Source organism: Pinus tabuliformis, chromosome 5_1, assembly GCF_031772625.1.
Source record: "Pinus tabuliformis cultivar Carrire ecotype Pingquan chromosome 5_1, CPIR1, whole genome shotgun sequence".
NCBI lineage: Eukaryota > Viridiplantae > Streptophyta > Pinopsida > Pinales > Pinaceae > Pinus > Pinus tabuliformis.
The window spans coordinates 226,080,166-226,099,144 of NC_142305.1; the positions used below are offsets into that span (position 1 = coordinate 226,080,166).

The following is an 18,979-nucleotide window of genomic DNA, read 5'->3' on the forward strand; positions in this document are numbered from 1 at the left end:
TTTGAAAGATTTGGGCCCCATGTGACCACCACGAAAGAATCCAAGGCCATATCCCCAAACGTCTATCCTAACTCGAAAAACAGCCTCCCACCTTGTGAACCTGCAGGTCGCAGGCTCGAAACCGGTACAGGCTGCCCTGGAACCGGTCCCGTCGTACGTCCTCGGGAGCTGCGACTACTTGATATCACTCCCATCACTGCACTGACGGAAAACGAAACAACAGTAACAGCAAACAGGTAACGACAATTGACGGACTGAGAAAAAGAAAAAAACGTTAGTTGACGGCAACCGCAGGCGATGCCGTCAATAATTTCATCCGGACCGCGCAATAATTAATCAGTAGATGTAGGAAAAGCAGTGAGGCGAATAATAAACTGACAAGAGTAAAATATTAACGGGGCGGGGCCCACGGCGGGACTCCCGTTTGACCGTTGACGGAACGGGAGTTTGGTGCCGGCAAATTTAGCAGCGAAGGAGGTTTGACCATGATGTCGGGCAGCGGGCAGGGCAGCGCTGCACGCCAGCTTGAAGACAAAATAGAAAAAAAAGGGCAAAAATATTAAAGCGAATAAAAAAATACATTGCCAACGAAAACACACTCTGCTCTCTCGCTATCATTCATTTCTCTACCAAATCCGGCATTTAGTTTTTGCTGAATCCTTGCAATTCGTTCGCGCTGCGTATTTATTGCAGGTTGCGGGTTCGAATCTCCTCCGGAAGTGGATATGGAGAACACAATGCGGGTCTGATGTCTCTCCGCGGGTTTGAAGCCTGACGAGGCTGCTCCGTAGGGTTGAGTTGGAGGTTGCTGCGGGCGCGGAAGCGGGAGGCGGGGGCGAGGCTGATCATGAGATCTGGATTGTGAATCCGCGTGGATCCGTGGATGATTTAACGGGGCGAAAGATCGAGTCTCGTCCCCGAGGGCTAAGCAGGCGGTTGAAATAAAGAGGTGAAGTTATTTTGAGCGGAGTCATGCAGCAGCCGTATGTTGTACTGGCCCTGTTGTGGATGCTGCTGCTGCATCACCCGCTCTGGCGAGTGTTTGCTAATACAGAAGGTGATTTTCGCCTTATTTTTCACTTTTGTAATGTGTTGTGTTATATAGATGGCTCTGCTTTTGTTATGTTTTGCATTCTCCCCCCTGTTTTATCTTCTTAGTTTATATGCCTAGACTTGGTAAATGCAGCTGTCGTGTTACTGTTTTACTCTTTGACAAATATCTTTTCTTTAAAGCTTTTATGGAAAACAGATTCCAAAACCCTGTGAAGCATGTGGTGAGAAATGGAGATCTAGTTCTTTTGTTATGATTGTTGTTATTCTTTCTCCGTGACGTTGTCTGCACAGTCCGTGAGGTTGTGGAGTTTGGACAAGTGCCTGGGGTTATGAAATTGTTTCAGCGAATCTGTAATTATTTGCTAGCTTTTGTGCTTTGTTGGGGGGCGCGGGGGGAGAAGCGCTGAGATGATTGAAGGTCCTGGTTCGCTGCATTGGGAACTGATGCTGCAAACTAGCCGTTTTGAAGATCATTGTTACACATACTTGTGGTGGTAATAGTTCCTGAGAATGATCGGGGGTCCTAAACTACCAGCTCGTCAGGTTATGTAAAGCTAAGCTGTGTTGAAAGAATTGAAGCTTGTAAGAGAGATGATGACTTACATTGTTGGGCCATGTATTGATCCGTTAGAAATTTATGTAAGTTTGCAGAGTTACATCTAGAGACTCAGTAAATCAGCCCCACGATATTCGATTCTTTAATAATTGTACCAGTCATAAAAGTTTGTCCGTCGATGTCGCCGAGGCTTATAGTAATCTGCATGGAAGTTAGGGGATAAAGTACGGCAGAGTTCTTCACACCATGGCCTTTCGGCTTACCTAGTATTTAAGTATTTTATTTGGAAACGATTCGATTCGAAAGAAATTGAGCTTACTTTGAGAATACCTATTGAGGCAGGAGGCAGGGTGTCTGTGCTGCTTACCTAGTGTTAGATATTTAGTTTGGAACTATTGTGATTCCACAAATCAAACGTGGTGTCAGAATACCTATCGAGGCAGGGTGATTGTTATGTAGTCTTCTGTGTTGGTGAGATGTGACTTGTTGCGGTTTACATAGTATTTTATGATGGAACTTAAACATGAATTTGACTGATTGCAGGTAGCACCCTTTTATGCAGCGTTCATTGTTGATAGGATTTTTCTGAATCAAGTGGCACAGTATATTGGTCCATATTATTGTGATTGATCACGGGTGTCAGTAGATAGAGTGCGCCCCTCTAGGGCATTGCTGATTATTATGTTCTATGCGGAAGTGACACGTCCAACCATGCATTGAGACAGTGTGGAGATCGATTGTGTTGGGACATGTGTAGGACTTGTGGAAGCAACATGGCTCAACAAGAGGTGAACTAATGGTGCATTCTGTCTTCCGATTGGTTCCTCAATTTATTTGCTATTGACACATGGATAAGATTATGCACTGCAACTTGTAATAAGTTTGCGACATGTCAAGATGGATGTTGGTGCTGGATGGGTATAGAGTCTTGCTCATTTCTTGGTATATGATTAACATAATCTGTAGTTTTGCATTTATTGCTGATTGTCTATTTTAGTTTGATGTTGTCTGGCTAGATTTTGGCATAATGTTAGCTAGAGTGTTGTGCCTTCTTTTGCCATAGATGGTGCAGAGGAGAGCACATGTATACAGATTGCTACGTGCCTTGGTCATAAATGCGGGACGACACTCCTGGTTGAGATATGATTGTATCTTATGCTCAAGTTGTGGACATCAGTGTGCTGAGTTGCAACTTTTCAGTATGACTCTGCAGTCTGGTGTACCTCTGAAATATTGGAGTTTGTGCATTCCATCATTCTGATAAATACGTTAGAAAGAAGAGAATGCACATTTGAGAGACGGATGCATGACCAAAAACACATACTATTGTGTTGGAGATGTGAATTATGTGGAACTTTGATGCATGCGATGGTTTTTTACGTGTGTATTATTATGTAGAACTTAGATGCATGGTATGCCTATTTACAGGTTTGTGGTATTGCTGTGTGGACATGTTTCCTATAATTAGTAAGTATATACATGATAGGTGTAACGAATGGTTTGGGGTTAGCAAACCACTTACTACTGGAGAGCCTAATTTCGGTGCCAAGTTAGAGTTTGGGGAGAAGGGATCTCAACGCAAAGAAAATTACAAAAACAAAACCTGGGATTTGGCTAATTAGATTTTGCAAAACAAAACTGAGTAGGTGGGCTTAAGGTCAAAGAAGGGTGCACTGTTGGCTTGAAATAAGCTCGCCGAAGAAGTTTGGGGGAATTTGTTTGAAAACTAAGATGTTATCTACTTGCTGAAAAATAAATGAAATAAAAATGGTTTCTTCCCCAATTTCCATTCTCATTTGCTAAGCTGGTCTATTTAAATCTAATGCTAAAACTTCAGTAAGAGGAAGGGTGTGAGAGGAAATTAAATCTTTTTTTTTCAATGTGCCTCTGAATTCCCAAACAAAAACAAGCAAACAATCAACTATTTCCTTTGCTTAGTTCTCTTTTTGTGAAACCAAATTAGCTACTTGCTATTTGATGGTTCATTGATTTTCTTTGAAATTGAAATATGAAAAGAGAGGCATTTGATGCAAATGGGATTGGGCAATCCAATTTGCAACAAATCAACAAACAACAAGGAATAAGAAATCTTCCTTTTCAATTGGAAAACTCAAAAGAGAAATGGGGGCATCTAGAATTTACCTTGAAACTAGATGGATTTGCAAACCAAAGTTAACGTTGCCCAAGCTCCACAACATAAATTGAATGGAAATACAAATTCATCTTCTTGTATCATAGAAAAACATACATGAAACTAAGATGAAATTTAAATCTAAACTAAGGCGACAACTCCCAACAAATAATAAACAACCAATGGATGCCTAATAGTGCTCTCAACTACAAGAGGACTCAAGCTCCAACATGTGAGTGCTCCACGTTCATTGGAGGAGTGTATGGATGCTCCATCTTTCCCTCAAGTGCTCAAATTGCTCCAAGTTTGGTAGAGAACAAAAATGGAGACAAGAAAAGTAGGAAAAAAAGCGGATAGGAAGTAGTAGTGGGCTTCTTGGAGAAACAAAGTAACATGAAGAGCTCTAGTGGTAGCAAGAGAGGAGAGGTAAATTTGAGTAGTCTTGTTGACCTACCTTTGGTCACTGCAGAGCATTAATAAACTTATTTCAATTGAGTAAGTTGTAACTCAAAAGAGAGAAGCAAGCCCCATAGAGAGATTGGGATTCTAGATGGTCATTGTACAACTTTCAAAGACTTGCAAAAAATCCAAAAGGCGAGAAAAGACCAAAGGATGTCCAAGAACGACCAAGAATGCGAGTAGAGGAGCCAAATCACACCAAGAATGCTATCATATATCCATGGAGAGATTGCAAGTTCAATATTAGAAGTGGCAAGTGTCAAAAAGCCCCTCAAATTAGAGAAATAATTTGTATTTAAAGAGAAATAAGTCGAAGGTTTCCATCCAATATCAACATGTGAGTTTTCTTGAGAAAACAAGCTATTGTTCCATGAATCTTTTGCATGCAACCCAAGAAATCCTTTCATTTGTAAAGTCCAAAACAAGTTACTGTTCCATGGGTGAAATGCAAGTAGTTGCATAAAGTGGAACTCATGTAGCTTCTTTAGCTTTTTAAGTGGAAGTGGGACACATGAAAATGAAAAAGAAAAAAAGGGGTGAAACCCAAAAAGGGTGTGTTCCAAGGGCTCTTAAAGAGGAGGAAAAGGGTACATGGGGCCCTTCATCCAAAAGCTCCTCACACATTCCAATATTCATTGGTACCGGTGAAAGGTGAGGCAAATGGTGTGGTTCCAAGGTGGATACCTAAGAAGGTTCCACTTGGGCTAATGAGAACTTGGATACTTGAGGGCGATCAAGCAAGGTGGGTGGTTATTCATAATCCTACAACAAGATTGCACTCACTAGGCAAAGGAGGGATCAAGAATTGAGGGGGATTCAAAATCAAACAAAAGAGGGAAAACAAGGAAAAGAGGGATTGATGCTTGGAGCAAAAGTTCAATGTGGTTAAATTAATTAAAAGGGTTTGTACAGTAAAATGAGGATGAGAAAGCCCCAAGGGATAGCTCAATTAGTTGAGCTAGTGTTGTCAAACTCGACCAAGACTTGAGAGTTTGGTTGAGTCTTGTTGATTCATCACTACGCAACCTAAGACTTGCTTGATAGACTGAACACTTGGTAGACTTGCCTCAGACTTGTAGACTTGGGGGACTTGCAACTCGACAGACTCGCCTCAAAGTCTAAAGACTAGCCAATTTTTCTGTGCACAAAATTTGCCATATTTTGAGTCTTTTTATTTTTGTATTTTCCAAGTATTCATCGAATTGTCGAGTCGTAGACCAACCAAGTGTTTGCTGAGGTGAAGTTTGACAACTTTGCGTTGATCCATTTGCCCAAAGCTTGTTGTCAACAAAGAGGTCATCGGACATAAGTTCAAGACTGGTTGAGTCCATTGGGGTTAGTAGCCACTATTGTGGCTAGCGATTGAGCCACCCTCCATCCTGATGCTCTAGGGGAGAAAGTGGGATCTTGTGAAGTTGTCCATGAAAAAATAAATAAAAATTAAATGAAGATGAGAGGTGATATTGTCATGCGGTTTTATGGCATACTTGTTGATAGAGCATGAGTAAGAGTTGTAACCAAATGGCCTTGTGTTACTGGGCCAAAAAAGTTTGTACAAGAGCCCACCAAAAGAGGAAAATGAGCCCAAGGATGTGATAGGAGCAATCATACTAATAGGTGTTGACCAACAACATCTCTCACATAGCATGACCTCAGGTGGTATATTTAGCTCATTTGGGCAGACATTTGTAATGGTATGTTGTTGTGTTAATGGGCAAAAAAATTTGATTTAAAATCAACCTAAAGTGGGTGAACCCAGGAAAGGGTAGAGGAGTAATGACATTAATAGGTCTAAAGCGGCCAACATGTCACGAATAACCAAGTGTAGGCAGCATAGGAAAGGGTAGAGGAGCAATGACACTAATAAGTGTGGAGTACCCAACATGTTACACATTAGTTCCACCTTAGGTGGTATATGGCATATTGGGCTGATTTTTCTGCTCGAGTAGACGTGTGTATTCAAATATAACGAGTTCTTCTATAATGTTAGCTCATTTGGTGCACATTGGTAATGGAATGGAGTAGAGTTAGAAGAAGATTAAGTGGTGGAAATATTCCAATGCAAGGAAATGTGATATTAACATATCCTCCATCCTTCCCTTAACATATGCTTTCTTTGTGAGATTATGTTTTGATACTATCCCATCATATAGTTTAGTGAAATCTTACTTGTAAAAGCAATATGACTTGAATGTGACTGAGGTTATTAGATGATTCACCTCGCATCATGTGTTCTTGTTAATGCATTTAGGATTGATAGATGTCAATAGTATTAATATTGAAAAGTTTTGGTGGTTTTGATTTTGTGGTTTTATACCAAATAGAAAATCACAATATATCCATAGGATTGCATCACAGCCTACATTGTGTAGAAAGCAAGTGTCGGCAAAAGTGATCACATAACTTTGGTCTGCTCATGTTTCTTATTCGTTGGCTTTATCCTATCCTAAATTGTATGGGTGTGAATGAGGTTGTGTAAGAAGTTGAGAGTTCGAGGACATTTTAGTAAAACTTAAATCTGACATTGCCATTATGAAAATTTCATTTGAGCATATTGTCTTTAGTCTAGCAACTCTATGTGAATAGGGCTTCTTATGAGTGTTTTGGTGTTTTGTAGTAGTGATGAGTGGTTGTTGATTTGGAGGAGGATTGCCAACGATAATATGCTGGTTCCTTATGGTATTAAATTATAGCCTAAATTCCTTGAAAAGATAAATAATTTGATTATACAAGTAGGCTCTCATAAAAAATGATCATAGAAGTAGGCTCTCATAAAAATACAAGTGTGTTTAGGCTCAATATAGTGGACCCACCAATAGTAGGCCCAACTGTGACAAGCCCAATCCGCAAGGTATAGACCCACATTAAAGTCTACATAGGCCAGCCCTTCAAAGACATTGACTGTTGTATCTAAAGGTGAAGAGGGCTTCATTTTCCCAACATTATAATCATTGCATGGCTTCCCATTTATTGCATACTTTTCCTTTATCTTGAGGAAAGTTGGAAATTGTGAGGAAGCTCAATTCGTAACATAGAGTGACAATTACATTCACATACAAAGTTGAAAGAATGTCACTTGACCCATGATTTCAAGGTCTCAAATGATCTATGCATTGACACACAAACTTTGATTCTAGCTTCTATATTGCACTGTTTATATCTTATTGAGGTACTTTTATCCCCTTACTACTGAAAGATACCAGTTTTGCATCGTTGCATACATTATTTTCCTTTACCAGTTGAAAGGATTGTCTCTGTAAATGCATCATCATGAGCCTTGGATTGTCTCCATTCAAAGGAAGGTTTTATAAAAGATATGATTAAAATTTGGTATTTTACGAGTATTGATGAATGGGATTGTATGATTATCCATATGTTGAGACATATGTGTCGCTAATAAGAATGAACATCGTATTAGTGTTACTAGTGACCTGTCTATAAAAAGGGGATTGTATGATTATCAATTGCCAACCCATAAGAGTCAACCATAAGGAATGCCATGATATGCATTTTGACGCGCTGAGCTCCTTAGGCTATCTCTAAAAATTTCATACGTGTATTGATGTGCTAAGCCATCTAAGCATGAAAGATTCTTTCCTTTGATCACTATAAAAGTTCAAGTGAGATTAAATATTCCAAGCTGGTGGAGCCATAGATTAGTGAGTCTAGATCATAAGAGTTTCAACTGTATGAAGAATGGTGATAAACATGAAATGGTATGGACCATGCGTGTTTCAACAGCATAGAAGGTTTGGATTTGGGCATGCTTCATCCCATCACTTAAGATGACCAGTTAACCAGCTGTCTTCCATGTCATGTGAAGATAAACATTCCAAGTTGGAGTCATAGATTAGTGAGTCAAGGTCATGTCAGTTTTGATTGTATATGAAGTGGCAATAAACATTTATTGTTGCTGACCATGTGTATCAGTGACGTGGAAGGTTCGATGTTGGGCATGCTTCACTAACTCACTTGAGGTTTCTGGTCTAAAGAATGTTCGCCAATTTCCTCTACAGTTAGGTTGCATTATATGTCTTCTATAATGTTACATTTATATGAAGTTGCGGTTGTAGGGTGGTCAGGAGACCAATTGGTGATACTTTCTAGACTTGGATATCCAAACACGGTCTGTGGCATTTACTTTTTGAATCCTAGAATACAGATGTGTGTACTTGTTAGCACGACTATTCACAAGTGTTCAAATTACATTGGAAATTTTAATATGCTACCATATATATTCACAATGGAAACTTCAAGATGTAAAGAAGCCACTACTTGCCAAAAGACAAGAAAAATTGCAATTTTATTCAGTTATACATGTAGACAATGCCATGGTACTATTCACAAATTTTGTATTGGTGGATCCACAAATTGACTTCTTAGAAGGCATCTGTCACTCTGCATAAAGCTGGATGTTACAAGTTTAGAGTAATGGCAATGGAATGGGCTAAGTAGGGAGCATGAGGGTACACATAGCTTAAATATATTAAAAGAAGTTATGGGCATACACTGTACATAGTTTAAATATATAGGACAACAGAAACAAAATTGAAAATATTTACAAGGACACTGAGAATTCCATTATGCTCTTATTTAACACAACAATTTATGTGTGTACACATGATCAACAATCATTCCGGTAAAAAGTTTGGACACACTGATGTTTCCAGTTGTGATCACTGATGATGATTCAATTTGAAAGAGTGGCTTTTCAATCAGTAGTGTTTCTGTTGAATGATGATTCATCTGAAGTTATGAGTTAGACTGTTAGAGTATTGAATATGCGATCAACAAAGATGAAGGTAGAAAGCTTAATGACGTGTCCAGATGTGATGGTGATTCAATCTGAAAGAGGGCCTCTTTTATATTGGTGGTGCTCCAAAGGGAGCCTTCTGTTGCTATGCTTAGGTTTGGATGTTATGAGTTATGGTAATGACAATGGAATGGAATAAGAAGGAAACATGAGAGTGCACATAGCTTAAATGTATCACGAGAAGTTATAAATTTAATGACAATGGAACGTGGAATCTCCACATTTAATGACAATTCAATATGAAAGAGGGGCCCTTCTTTATAGATGTTAAGTCGCTATGTGCATGATCTTATACACATTATGGCTCTATGTACATGATCGTTATGGAACAACTGCTCACACGAATAATTGGGACTTAACTAACTTGATGTTTTTCATGACATAACTTGTAACCCTTTTATGCAACTTATAAAGTGATAAAAGTAATTACATAATTTGAATGCATTATAATTCTGTCAGTCACATGCATAAATCATTATAAGACAAACTAGATTCCTTGACAAAGTATGTGTGTCTAACAGTTTCAGTTACCACCATAATTGTCGTGTTTCAGATACCTCTAGTTTTGTCATTCAACTGAAAGTTGTGTCTTTGCGTGCAACTTCTGCATTCCTGTTTTGCAGCTATCACAGTCCTGTAATTGTCTTTTGTGGGATGAATTGTTCTGCCACCTCTCTTTGCAGGTGACCTGTTCTGAAATCACTTATCTTATGGTTTTCTACAACCCTGCACTGGTTCCCTTAGTTCTGCTTCTTCTGTTAGCTGGTTGTTTTGTTTCTTGATCTTCTTGTGGGAAATGCTACTGCCCTGCCACCAGCTTTTGGGGGAGTCATTGGGAAAAAAACAGGGCAGCTGAATTTCAGATTTAGATGCACTGGCTTGATAATAGTTCTACTGCAATAAGATGTCTTTTGTGATTTGCTTATTTTATTTATTTAGAGTATATTTTACTTGGTGCTACTGCTGATCACTTCTGGTTGTATGGGATATTAATAATTTGCCTTTCTTTTCTCTATGGGTTTGCAATGTGCATTTAGAGGATTTTCTTTAAGTTAAGGCCTCTTAAAATAAGGGAAATCTATCTACTGTGAAAAAACTTTCTGGAACTTAGGTTTGATGTCTATTCTGTGTCATTGATATGGTCCGTCACATCCTAAAATTGCGTTATCTAACCATGTAGTGAGTCCACTGGGGATTGCAATAATTTTGTGTGTATGAAGATCTATAGTGAGAGGAAAGAGGAATTTCTTGAAGTTTGATTATCAAGGGCCTTTGATCATGTGAAATATTTACCCTTAGAGAAAAGTGACAGAATAATGTTTATGTGATCAAGTTTTCTTTGTTCTATCATCTATGCTTCAGCATCTTCTGATGTCTGTTCATCTATACATGTAATGGACATTACTTATTATCACACACTCCAGAAAGTGAGTGAAATCTAGTTTTAGCAGATATTGATGTCTTCTTTGAGTTAGTAAAATGAAGGTCAGGTTCACAAGAATGTTGGCAGAGCTTCATGCTTTACAGGCTCGGAGAGGGTATTATCCCCAATCCATTTATGCAGAGACTGATTGAGTGGGTTGCACAGGAGAGATGTGAGCATTTGTAGGTTAGAAGAACTTGGAAGTGAATTGCTGAGCATTCAAACTTCAACTAGTTAATAGATGCATTGATGGCAGTTCTGTAAATTATGTGTGACAAATCTGCAGATGTTTCAGTTTTAATACCACACTGGCTTCCAACTTGAGAAATCTAGTTTTGCACTGAATGTAATTGAGCTTAGAAGGTGTATTCAGACAGTTTGGTGAGCAGTGAGGATAAATATTGTTAAACATGAGTGCCTGCTTGACTCAAGTTGCAAGGAGGATAGTGGCTGGCAGTTGGCTGCAAATGTAGGTGGCATTATTCAGCTGATGCCATCTGGATAGTTGAGCTTTTACGTGAATGCCATGTGCTCTGCTGGTGTTATAAAATTTGGTGAGGATAAATATTGTTGAATGTGAATACCATCTTGATTCAAGTTGCAAGGAGGATAGTGGTTGGCAGTCAGCTGCAAATGGCAAGTGGCATTGCCATCTGGAATAATGCCAGTGGAACTATTACCTGAATGCCATTTGCTCTGCTGCTGTTATTCCAGGTGCACTTTCTGAATGGTGTGACCTGCCATTTGCTCCTGAGTGCCAGCTGCTATCCTACTTGCAACTTGAGTTGAGCTGGCACTTGCGTTTGACGATTTTTATCCTCTCTATATGATTAGTAGGGCTTAATCTGAACGTATTCTGATATTTCTGATGTTTTATTCTCTTGGCTATCCCAGTTTTTCTCTGTATTTTTCTCTCCTCTTTCTAGTTGGTTTCTAAGTGAATCATGGTTCCAGCTTTTGCAACTATGCATGTTTTGACACTTGGCTTCAAAACTCACAATTTTTGGAAGATGAAAACTTTTCTTCAACTCAAAAGGAAATGCTATTACTTGGGGTGAATCAAAGGCGTTTGCGATTTATTGCTTTCTATACAAAGAATCTTATGCTCCAGATATTGACATCCAGGCCATATACACTGTATACCTAGTTAGAGAGAAAGATCCTGAAGGAGGATCTTACACAAGATGATCTCTTTTTCTACACCTGCAACAATGTTTCACCACTTTCTTCCTGACTATTTTGGTCTTGGATTCTAGGACAGATTACTTCAGGTTGCTTCAGCTTCATTGTCATCTACTGGTTTAAGCTTCAGCCTTGCCTGTTGATGTTTGGAAGGGTAAAAAAGTGACCTGTTTGCAAGCCCTTTGTTTGATCACACACTTCAAGCATTTGAATTCTACTACAGTTTTTACTTCACACAGTGATTATACATTTTGTGTTCTGAAGCAAGAGAGAGGCCTTCAATTTTTAGATGATCTTTTAATCTCTGTTTTTAAGGGTTCCTTTAGAATTGGTATCTAGGCCTAATTTTAGTTTGTAATTTTTGGACAAGTCATTTTTCTTAAATTTCACTTATTTAGATTGGCACATGGAAGGGAGTGAGGCTTTTTCCCTGTGGTAACTTTGCAGCTTGAAGGATATTGTTTATCTCTCAATTGTATTGGCAGCTTTTGGCCACATTGATAAAATCTATCTGGTTAACTATCTTTATTAAATTTTGTATGTTTAGCCAACTATATTGACTGTATTGGTTTTAATTTTTGTTATTGGAAAATCACAAAGGTATCACAATGTACCTGATATATACGTGATCTTTCATGCAATGAGCAGGTGATGCTTTACATAGCCTTCGGTCGAACTTACTGGACCCAAACAATGTGCTTCAGAGTTGGGATCCAACCCTCGTCAATCCATGTACATGGTTTCATGTTACATGCAACAATGATAACAGTGTGATAAGAGTGTAAGTGTTTATATTTCATTTGTATCTTTGCTTATTCTGATTGTTGAGCAAATATCAGTGTAACCAATTGAGAGTTATTATTTCACAATAGTTTGTTTTGTGACTCTTTGTGGACTTATTTATGGCCTATCTTACCTTCAGGGACTTGGGAAACGCACAACTTTCTGGTTCATTGGTTCCCCAGCTTGGCCAACTGAACAATCTGCAGTACTTGTAAGATATGGCAGTTTTTGTCTGACTTGCAAAAGTACAGGTTTTACAGGAGAATATATTTCTAATATTTCATGTACTGAAGAATCAGACTATTATATAGATGTTAAATTGTGTATCATATATGTATTTCAATGCTGATATTTTTGGATATTTTATCTTGTTTACTGAATATATATGATAGTCTATGACAGAAGTTGAAATTTATAACAGCAAAAGGATTCTGCATCGTATATACTATAAGCTCTGATAATTTGAGGGGGTAGGCTACATGATAGATTGTAGAGCAATTCTGAATGTTTGAACTAATTCTAGCAACAGACTAGTTGGTTCGAAGTTTAATTTTAAACAATTTTTTTAAAAATAAAATATTTTAAAGCCTAACATTATTTAATTATAAATGTTTTCTATTTTTTTTATTTAATATTATTTATAACTAATATTAATAATGCAACAATTAAACTTACATAATATCTGCAAAATATTCTATGTTTGTATAATAGTTTTAATTTTTATTATTAAAAAGTTGTAAATATAAATTTATTATACATACAAATTTATATTTAAAATAGATTGTAGAGCAATTCTGTATGTTTGAACTTTGAACTAATTCTAGCAACGGACTATTTGGTTTGAATTTATATTCATGTTTATGATTTCTGAAATGTCGGAAAGATTTTTATGTTCAGGTTGATGGAATAATTGCATATCTTGTTTTGTTTCATTAAGGTAGTCTTTTGTAATTTGTGGAAGCTCATGAGGCTTATTAGTATTATATTTTTCATATTCTTGCATGCTTTCATACAAGGGGTAATTAAATTCTGTGATAATTTTGAGATTGTCTTGAAAATTGAAACAGAACCCTAGACATGCATAAACAGCTGTTTAAAGTATCTTAAATTATATTTCCTTTCAACTAATGTTATGTTCTTTGAGTTTCATGGTTATGTCCAAATGAGGGTTGGAAATTTAACTATTTTCTAAATAGGAAGAAATATGTCTCTCATGTAGTTGATGTGTTGTTTTTTCTTGAGTTCTACTTTCTTTTGGATCCTGCTTATAGAAATTGTAATCTCTTGAAGTTATCCTTGACACGGGCTATTCCAATATGATTATGTCAAGTCTGTTCTTATATCCCCTTGTGTGATTTGCAATCAGAAGTTTGTTTTGTGTGTTTGATATGCTAGCCAAATATTATATTGAATTATAACTGCTACTTTTGTATTAGATAGTTTGGCCAAAACCCTAACTACAAATTTCTTTCAAATTGTCTATGTTTGTAAATGTAGTCAAGGGATATTGTACTGAATGATAAGTACATCTTTCCAAATTTTTATAATTTTAGTCAAAGGCTGATCAGTCAAAGTTAAATTTTATAATTTTAGTGATAAGTATCATCAGTCATGGCTGATCAGTACAATATGCCAAACTTAAAGGTTTTGTCTTGTTTGTTATTTATATAAATCACTGTTTGACTTCTTTTCTAGATTGGTCCGTTGGTTAGTGCAATCAAATTCTGAATTGGATCTCTTCTTGGTTGTATGTTGGTGCAGGGAGCTTTATAGCAACAATATAAGTGGTCCCATCCCCAGTGATTTAGGCAACTTGACCAATCTTGTTAGCCTGGATTTATACCTGAACAATTTCACTGGTCTAATCCCGGAGTCACTGGGCAAACTGTCCAGGTTACGCTTCCTGTAAGAGTAATCACCACTCCTTTATTGTTAATTTTTTTGTATTGCTAACTTTTGTTTGATATGATTAACTCTAATAATTTGACCTGTTGAAACTTGAGAAAAGGGAGGGATATGTTTGCATTAACATTAGGTTCGCTCATTTGTTGTCTGTAACTAGTAAAATTTAAACAAAGTGCATATGATTCTAATCAGTTTTTGTTTTAATATCCATAGCCAATTTTGTTTTGCATGCACTCATGCCCTGAAACCTGTAATTTGTCTTGTCAAGTAAATCCAACTATTTCAATGGGATGGTTACGGCCCATAAATTGTAACAAACACCATCCTATATATTACCTTTCAAAACACAGATAATCTGGAAGCCAACTAGCTCACCTGTACAATACTATCAATCAACATATGATTCTAATAGAAATGGAAAATACAAACTATGCTAGGGCATCAAGAAAACAAATTGTTTTTGAAACAAAAAACCGTGCATGTCCTCAACCAGAACATGGTCATCGGAAAACATTATGAACATATTAAGATTCGAGAGATAATATTTGGGTCTTATTTGTGGCCTGTGGCTAAACAATGTGACTGAACTAGTCCACTGGGTCTTTTTTTAGTGCAATCCCTAAATAATATTGATGAAAGGAGTGCACCTCTGCTTGAGCCACTTGACAAAGGAAGAAGGCTAAATATTCTTTGTTTTCAAACCTTTTTGCGGTTTATTATCGCCAGAATCTGGTCAAGCAATATTTGCCAAAACTGCAATTTTGGATTGTTGAAATTGTTGTTTTTAATGCAGAAATGGATTCGACACCCTTGAATACCCTTATAGCAACCAGATTGTGCAATGTTCACATCTGATATCTACATTTCCATCAATCCAAAATGATTCTTTCTGGATTTCAGGCCAGAATGCTTGTTTCCCATATTATTATTTTGAATGCCTGGAAAAAGTCCAATTCGTATTGCGTTTAGACTACTGCGCTGACAAGTCTAGATAACAGTAAAATATTTGCATTGGTGTATACTAGTAAAATAATCTGGTTACAGTAAATATGTTCTTGCTTTTAAGGTAAAATATTGTATAAAAGAATGTTCTTTTCCATCATGTAGTCTATTTAAACATGCTGGACATCTTTGACTGATTTGATTGATCTACAAAAGATTTTGGGGGCCTGAATAGCTATGTTTATTGGAGACTCAGAATACTGTTTATGCGTAATGGTTACCCATATGATAGCTTCTGTTTCAAATTTCAATAGTCCCTGTTTTGAGAGACTCAGAATACTGTTTATGCGTAATGGTTACCCATATGATAGCTTCTGTTTCCAATTTCAATAGTCCCTGTTTTGCTGAAGTAACCGAATGCTTGTACAATTTCCGTTCTCATTGTCAATACAATGCAATAATTATATGTGTTCAATTTCTCATAACCTTTGTTTGGGAAGCTGTGATAAGATATCAATAATATTGTGAAGTCTCAAAAAGTGAAAACTCACCTGATGGAAAACAAATCATGGTTCAATAGTTTTTATTCTATATATGTAAATTTCTTTGATCACTGTCCTCAATTTAAATTTTGTATCACCCTTTTTCCATGGTATGCTCGTGACATGGGGCATAAGCTATACTCTGGTTTCCTTGATGATACAAAAGGGTAATGCCTTCTCTAGGCTCCAATTTTTTCATTCAGCTAAGTCAATTCCAGCTCCATCACAGGCTTTCAGGCTGTTAAATATTGATCAAATGACACTCTTATTGATAAAAGTTGAGAAATGCCAATATGATTCATAGAAAAAAACAAAGAGAATTTTATCTGTCATTTTCCAGTAAAACAATTAGTATACTTTTAGATTTTTCGCGAAACCGCTGAATTCTTAATTGCAATGTTGCTAAAATTGTTATAACTCATAACTAATTAGCTGAACAAGGATTTGAGGCCCATTTCTCATATCCAAATGTGGGGAGGACGAAAAAGTCGATGAAATTTTGAAAATGAAGAGATAATTCTCCATCTTCTTGTAAATTGATCTCTACATGTTATTTGGAATATTGAAAGAGTTATGTCATTCAAAAAAATCATAATATTCTGACTAATCATATAGTGCTTATAGACATAGAAATCCATTCTCCGTCTGCTGTTTTCTATATAATTTTGACAAGGAGATCATATGCATTCATATGCAATCCTGTATAACAGTTTGTCATTCTAACTAGTATTCAACTGTTTTAAAGGACAAAATCCACAATCATCATCATATCATCTAATCAAATAACCTACTGTATTCTTGCGAGAAGTATAAACTATGAGTTTCCCACTTGGAAGAACCTTTTATTTTTTGGGAAAAATGCCTCATATATTAGTTATTACATTATAATTCAAGATACATGTACATCAAGATTGTTACATCCTGCGGCCAAAAAGCAGTTGGAGGAACTAAAATTGATGCAAATCATGGACTATCTTAGCTCAACTATTAACTAAAAAGGCAATTCATTATATGTGAGCAATAGCATAGATAAATAAAATCTACATACACAGATAATGGATTATGCATAGATAAGCGAAGATAGCTGCATATGCATGATATGGGAATTGGGGACAATCTATAACTCAATTTGTTATGCAATTAGAGCTTCAACAAATTGTCTCAATCTTAATATTATTCATGGTGGTTTTTTTTGTTTTTAATTCTAATTTTAATTTTTATTCCATATAAAACACTCATTATATCCTACTCTAGACACAGGCTGGTTTCTCTATTGTCTTTGGTCGACTTTTGCTTGCTTGATGGAACTTTGTGCCTGCTTGGTCAGCATTTGACCCAAGGAAGGAATTTAATACAAATCAATTTCGAACCATACTAGTTGGTTAAACCTCTGTTTCAATGCCTGCTGACCTTCACATATTGTTGAGTCAATCTTTATTGTTGTGCCTTGTCCACTTTTCTCCTGTTTGAATGATACTATCACATTAGTAATACGTAATACGGGAAACCAGGCTAACATCATTTTAGACACCAAAGAGGAATAAGACCCTTAGAATAACACTATCTTGCAAGAAAAAAAGAATAAGACCCATAGATGACATTTTAGAAGGAAAACCAAGTCTATATTAACTTTCATAGATGATTACATTATGGTCGAGTTTCAGTCGAGTTTCGGAGTTTCGCTACGGGTACGTCTTGAAATGTCGGGTTCCTAGAAGTTTCGTGCAACATAGGGGCTGGCAATTGAACCATTGACTTCACATCAAGGAGTGCCTTTACAGAGCACTCGATCACCGTCTATCCAAGACCCTGTGGACAATCTACCACTAAATTCTATCTCTAATCACAAACTACATTTTCTTCAATCAATCCATGCTTTAGTTCTGCTAAAAAAGCACCTTGTTCTATTTTTGCTAATGAAGATGAGGATGAGGATTATAAGATATGTAATTATTCTTGTCATTAGCTCATGTTTTATTTCATTTTCAGCACATATAGCCACGTATAAACTTAAAGGCTGATTTTGGATGTAAAGACTCATGTATAAAGGCTGGCTTTGGAATCTTGGATGTACAACTTCATCCTTAAAGGATAATTTTGGATTTTGAATCATGTAATCATCTATGAGAGTTAATATAGAGTGGGTTTTCCTTCTAAAATGTCATTTATGTGTCTCTTTTTTTATTTTTATTTTTTAATTTAAATTTTTGTTTGTTCTGGTTTTTAATTTCTTTCTCTTGCAAGATAATGCATTATTAAAATATTTGTAAAAAAATTTACACACACACACACACACACACATATGACGTTTCGCCTGATGTTTCCAATTTCAGGGGGTCACATTTCAAGCCATACCCGTTTTGGAAGCTTCCATACATTTCGGTGTTTTGTGCAACTTAGAACAGAAACAATAAATGTCAATAAATTAGTACCCAGGTACTATGGTTCGTATAAGGTGTTGCATAGGAGTTGAAGTATGGCATACAAATTGGAGTTACATTTAGTCTTCCATGTTTCTTTCTTAAAAAAGTCAAATAGTGACAAGATCCCATTGTAGACAATCTTACCAGAGATTAATGAAGAAGGGAAAGTTATATTAGACTTGAAACAAGGATCAAGAAATTGTGAAATCGAGTAATGATTGAGTACTTCATCAAGTGGAAGGATCAACCAATAGAAGAGGCGACATGGGAAGATGACTTCTTCATGCAAACACATCCACAACTAATCAAGTGTTGAGGGCAACACTTGTTTGTAGGGGAGGAGCATGTTAAGTGTTAGATATGAGTTATTGCATTTCTATTATTATATTAGTGTTGTCCTTACTGGTCGACTAGACCCTTTAATTGTAATTGTACCCTTTTTGTCCTATATATACCAAGGAGACTTAGTTTTAGTGAGCTTCTCTTCTTTGTGCATTTGTTATTTTGTAAAAGAAGGTTGCCCCCTTGAAGAGGCTTCTCATTCATTCTTTTATGATTTATCTCATTCTCAAGGCATGGAGTTTGCAATTTTGCCTTGAAGCGTGGTTGCTATGGACATGGTGGTTGAAAAGTGTTGGTCGTATTGTATGATATTTCATACCCGTTTCAATATTTTTGGGTGTTTCAAGTATCAGGACGCATCTCTTGCAACTTAGGATCAAATATATTACCTAATTTAAAATAAGTTGCATGATATGTGGTGAGCA

The 18,979-nt window shown here is 36.7% G+C and overlaps 1 protein-coding gene across 1 annotated transcript in view; it reads left to right on the forward strand.

Annotated features, from left to right (window-relative positions):
* The first annotated feature begins 578 nt into the window (after positions 1-578).
* The window catches only part of LOC149164234 (LRR receptor kinase BAK1), a 47,861-nt gene continuing 29,460 nt past the window's right edge, over positions 579-18,979 (forward strand). Inside the window, exons 1-4 of the mRNA XM_089431999.1 lie at positions 579-1,057; positions 12,266-12,398; positions 12,540-12,611; positions 14,162-14,305. Of these exons, the coding sequence (XP_089288125.1) occupies positions 973-1,057; positions 12,266-12,398; positions 12,540-12,611; positions 14,162-14,305 (434 nt within the window). The 5' untranslated portion in view covers positions 579-972. The remainder of the gene's footprint in view (positions 1,058-12,265; positions 12,399-12,539; positions 12,612-14,161; positions 14,306-18,979) is intronic.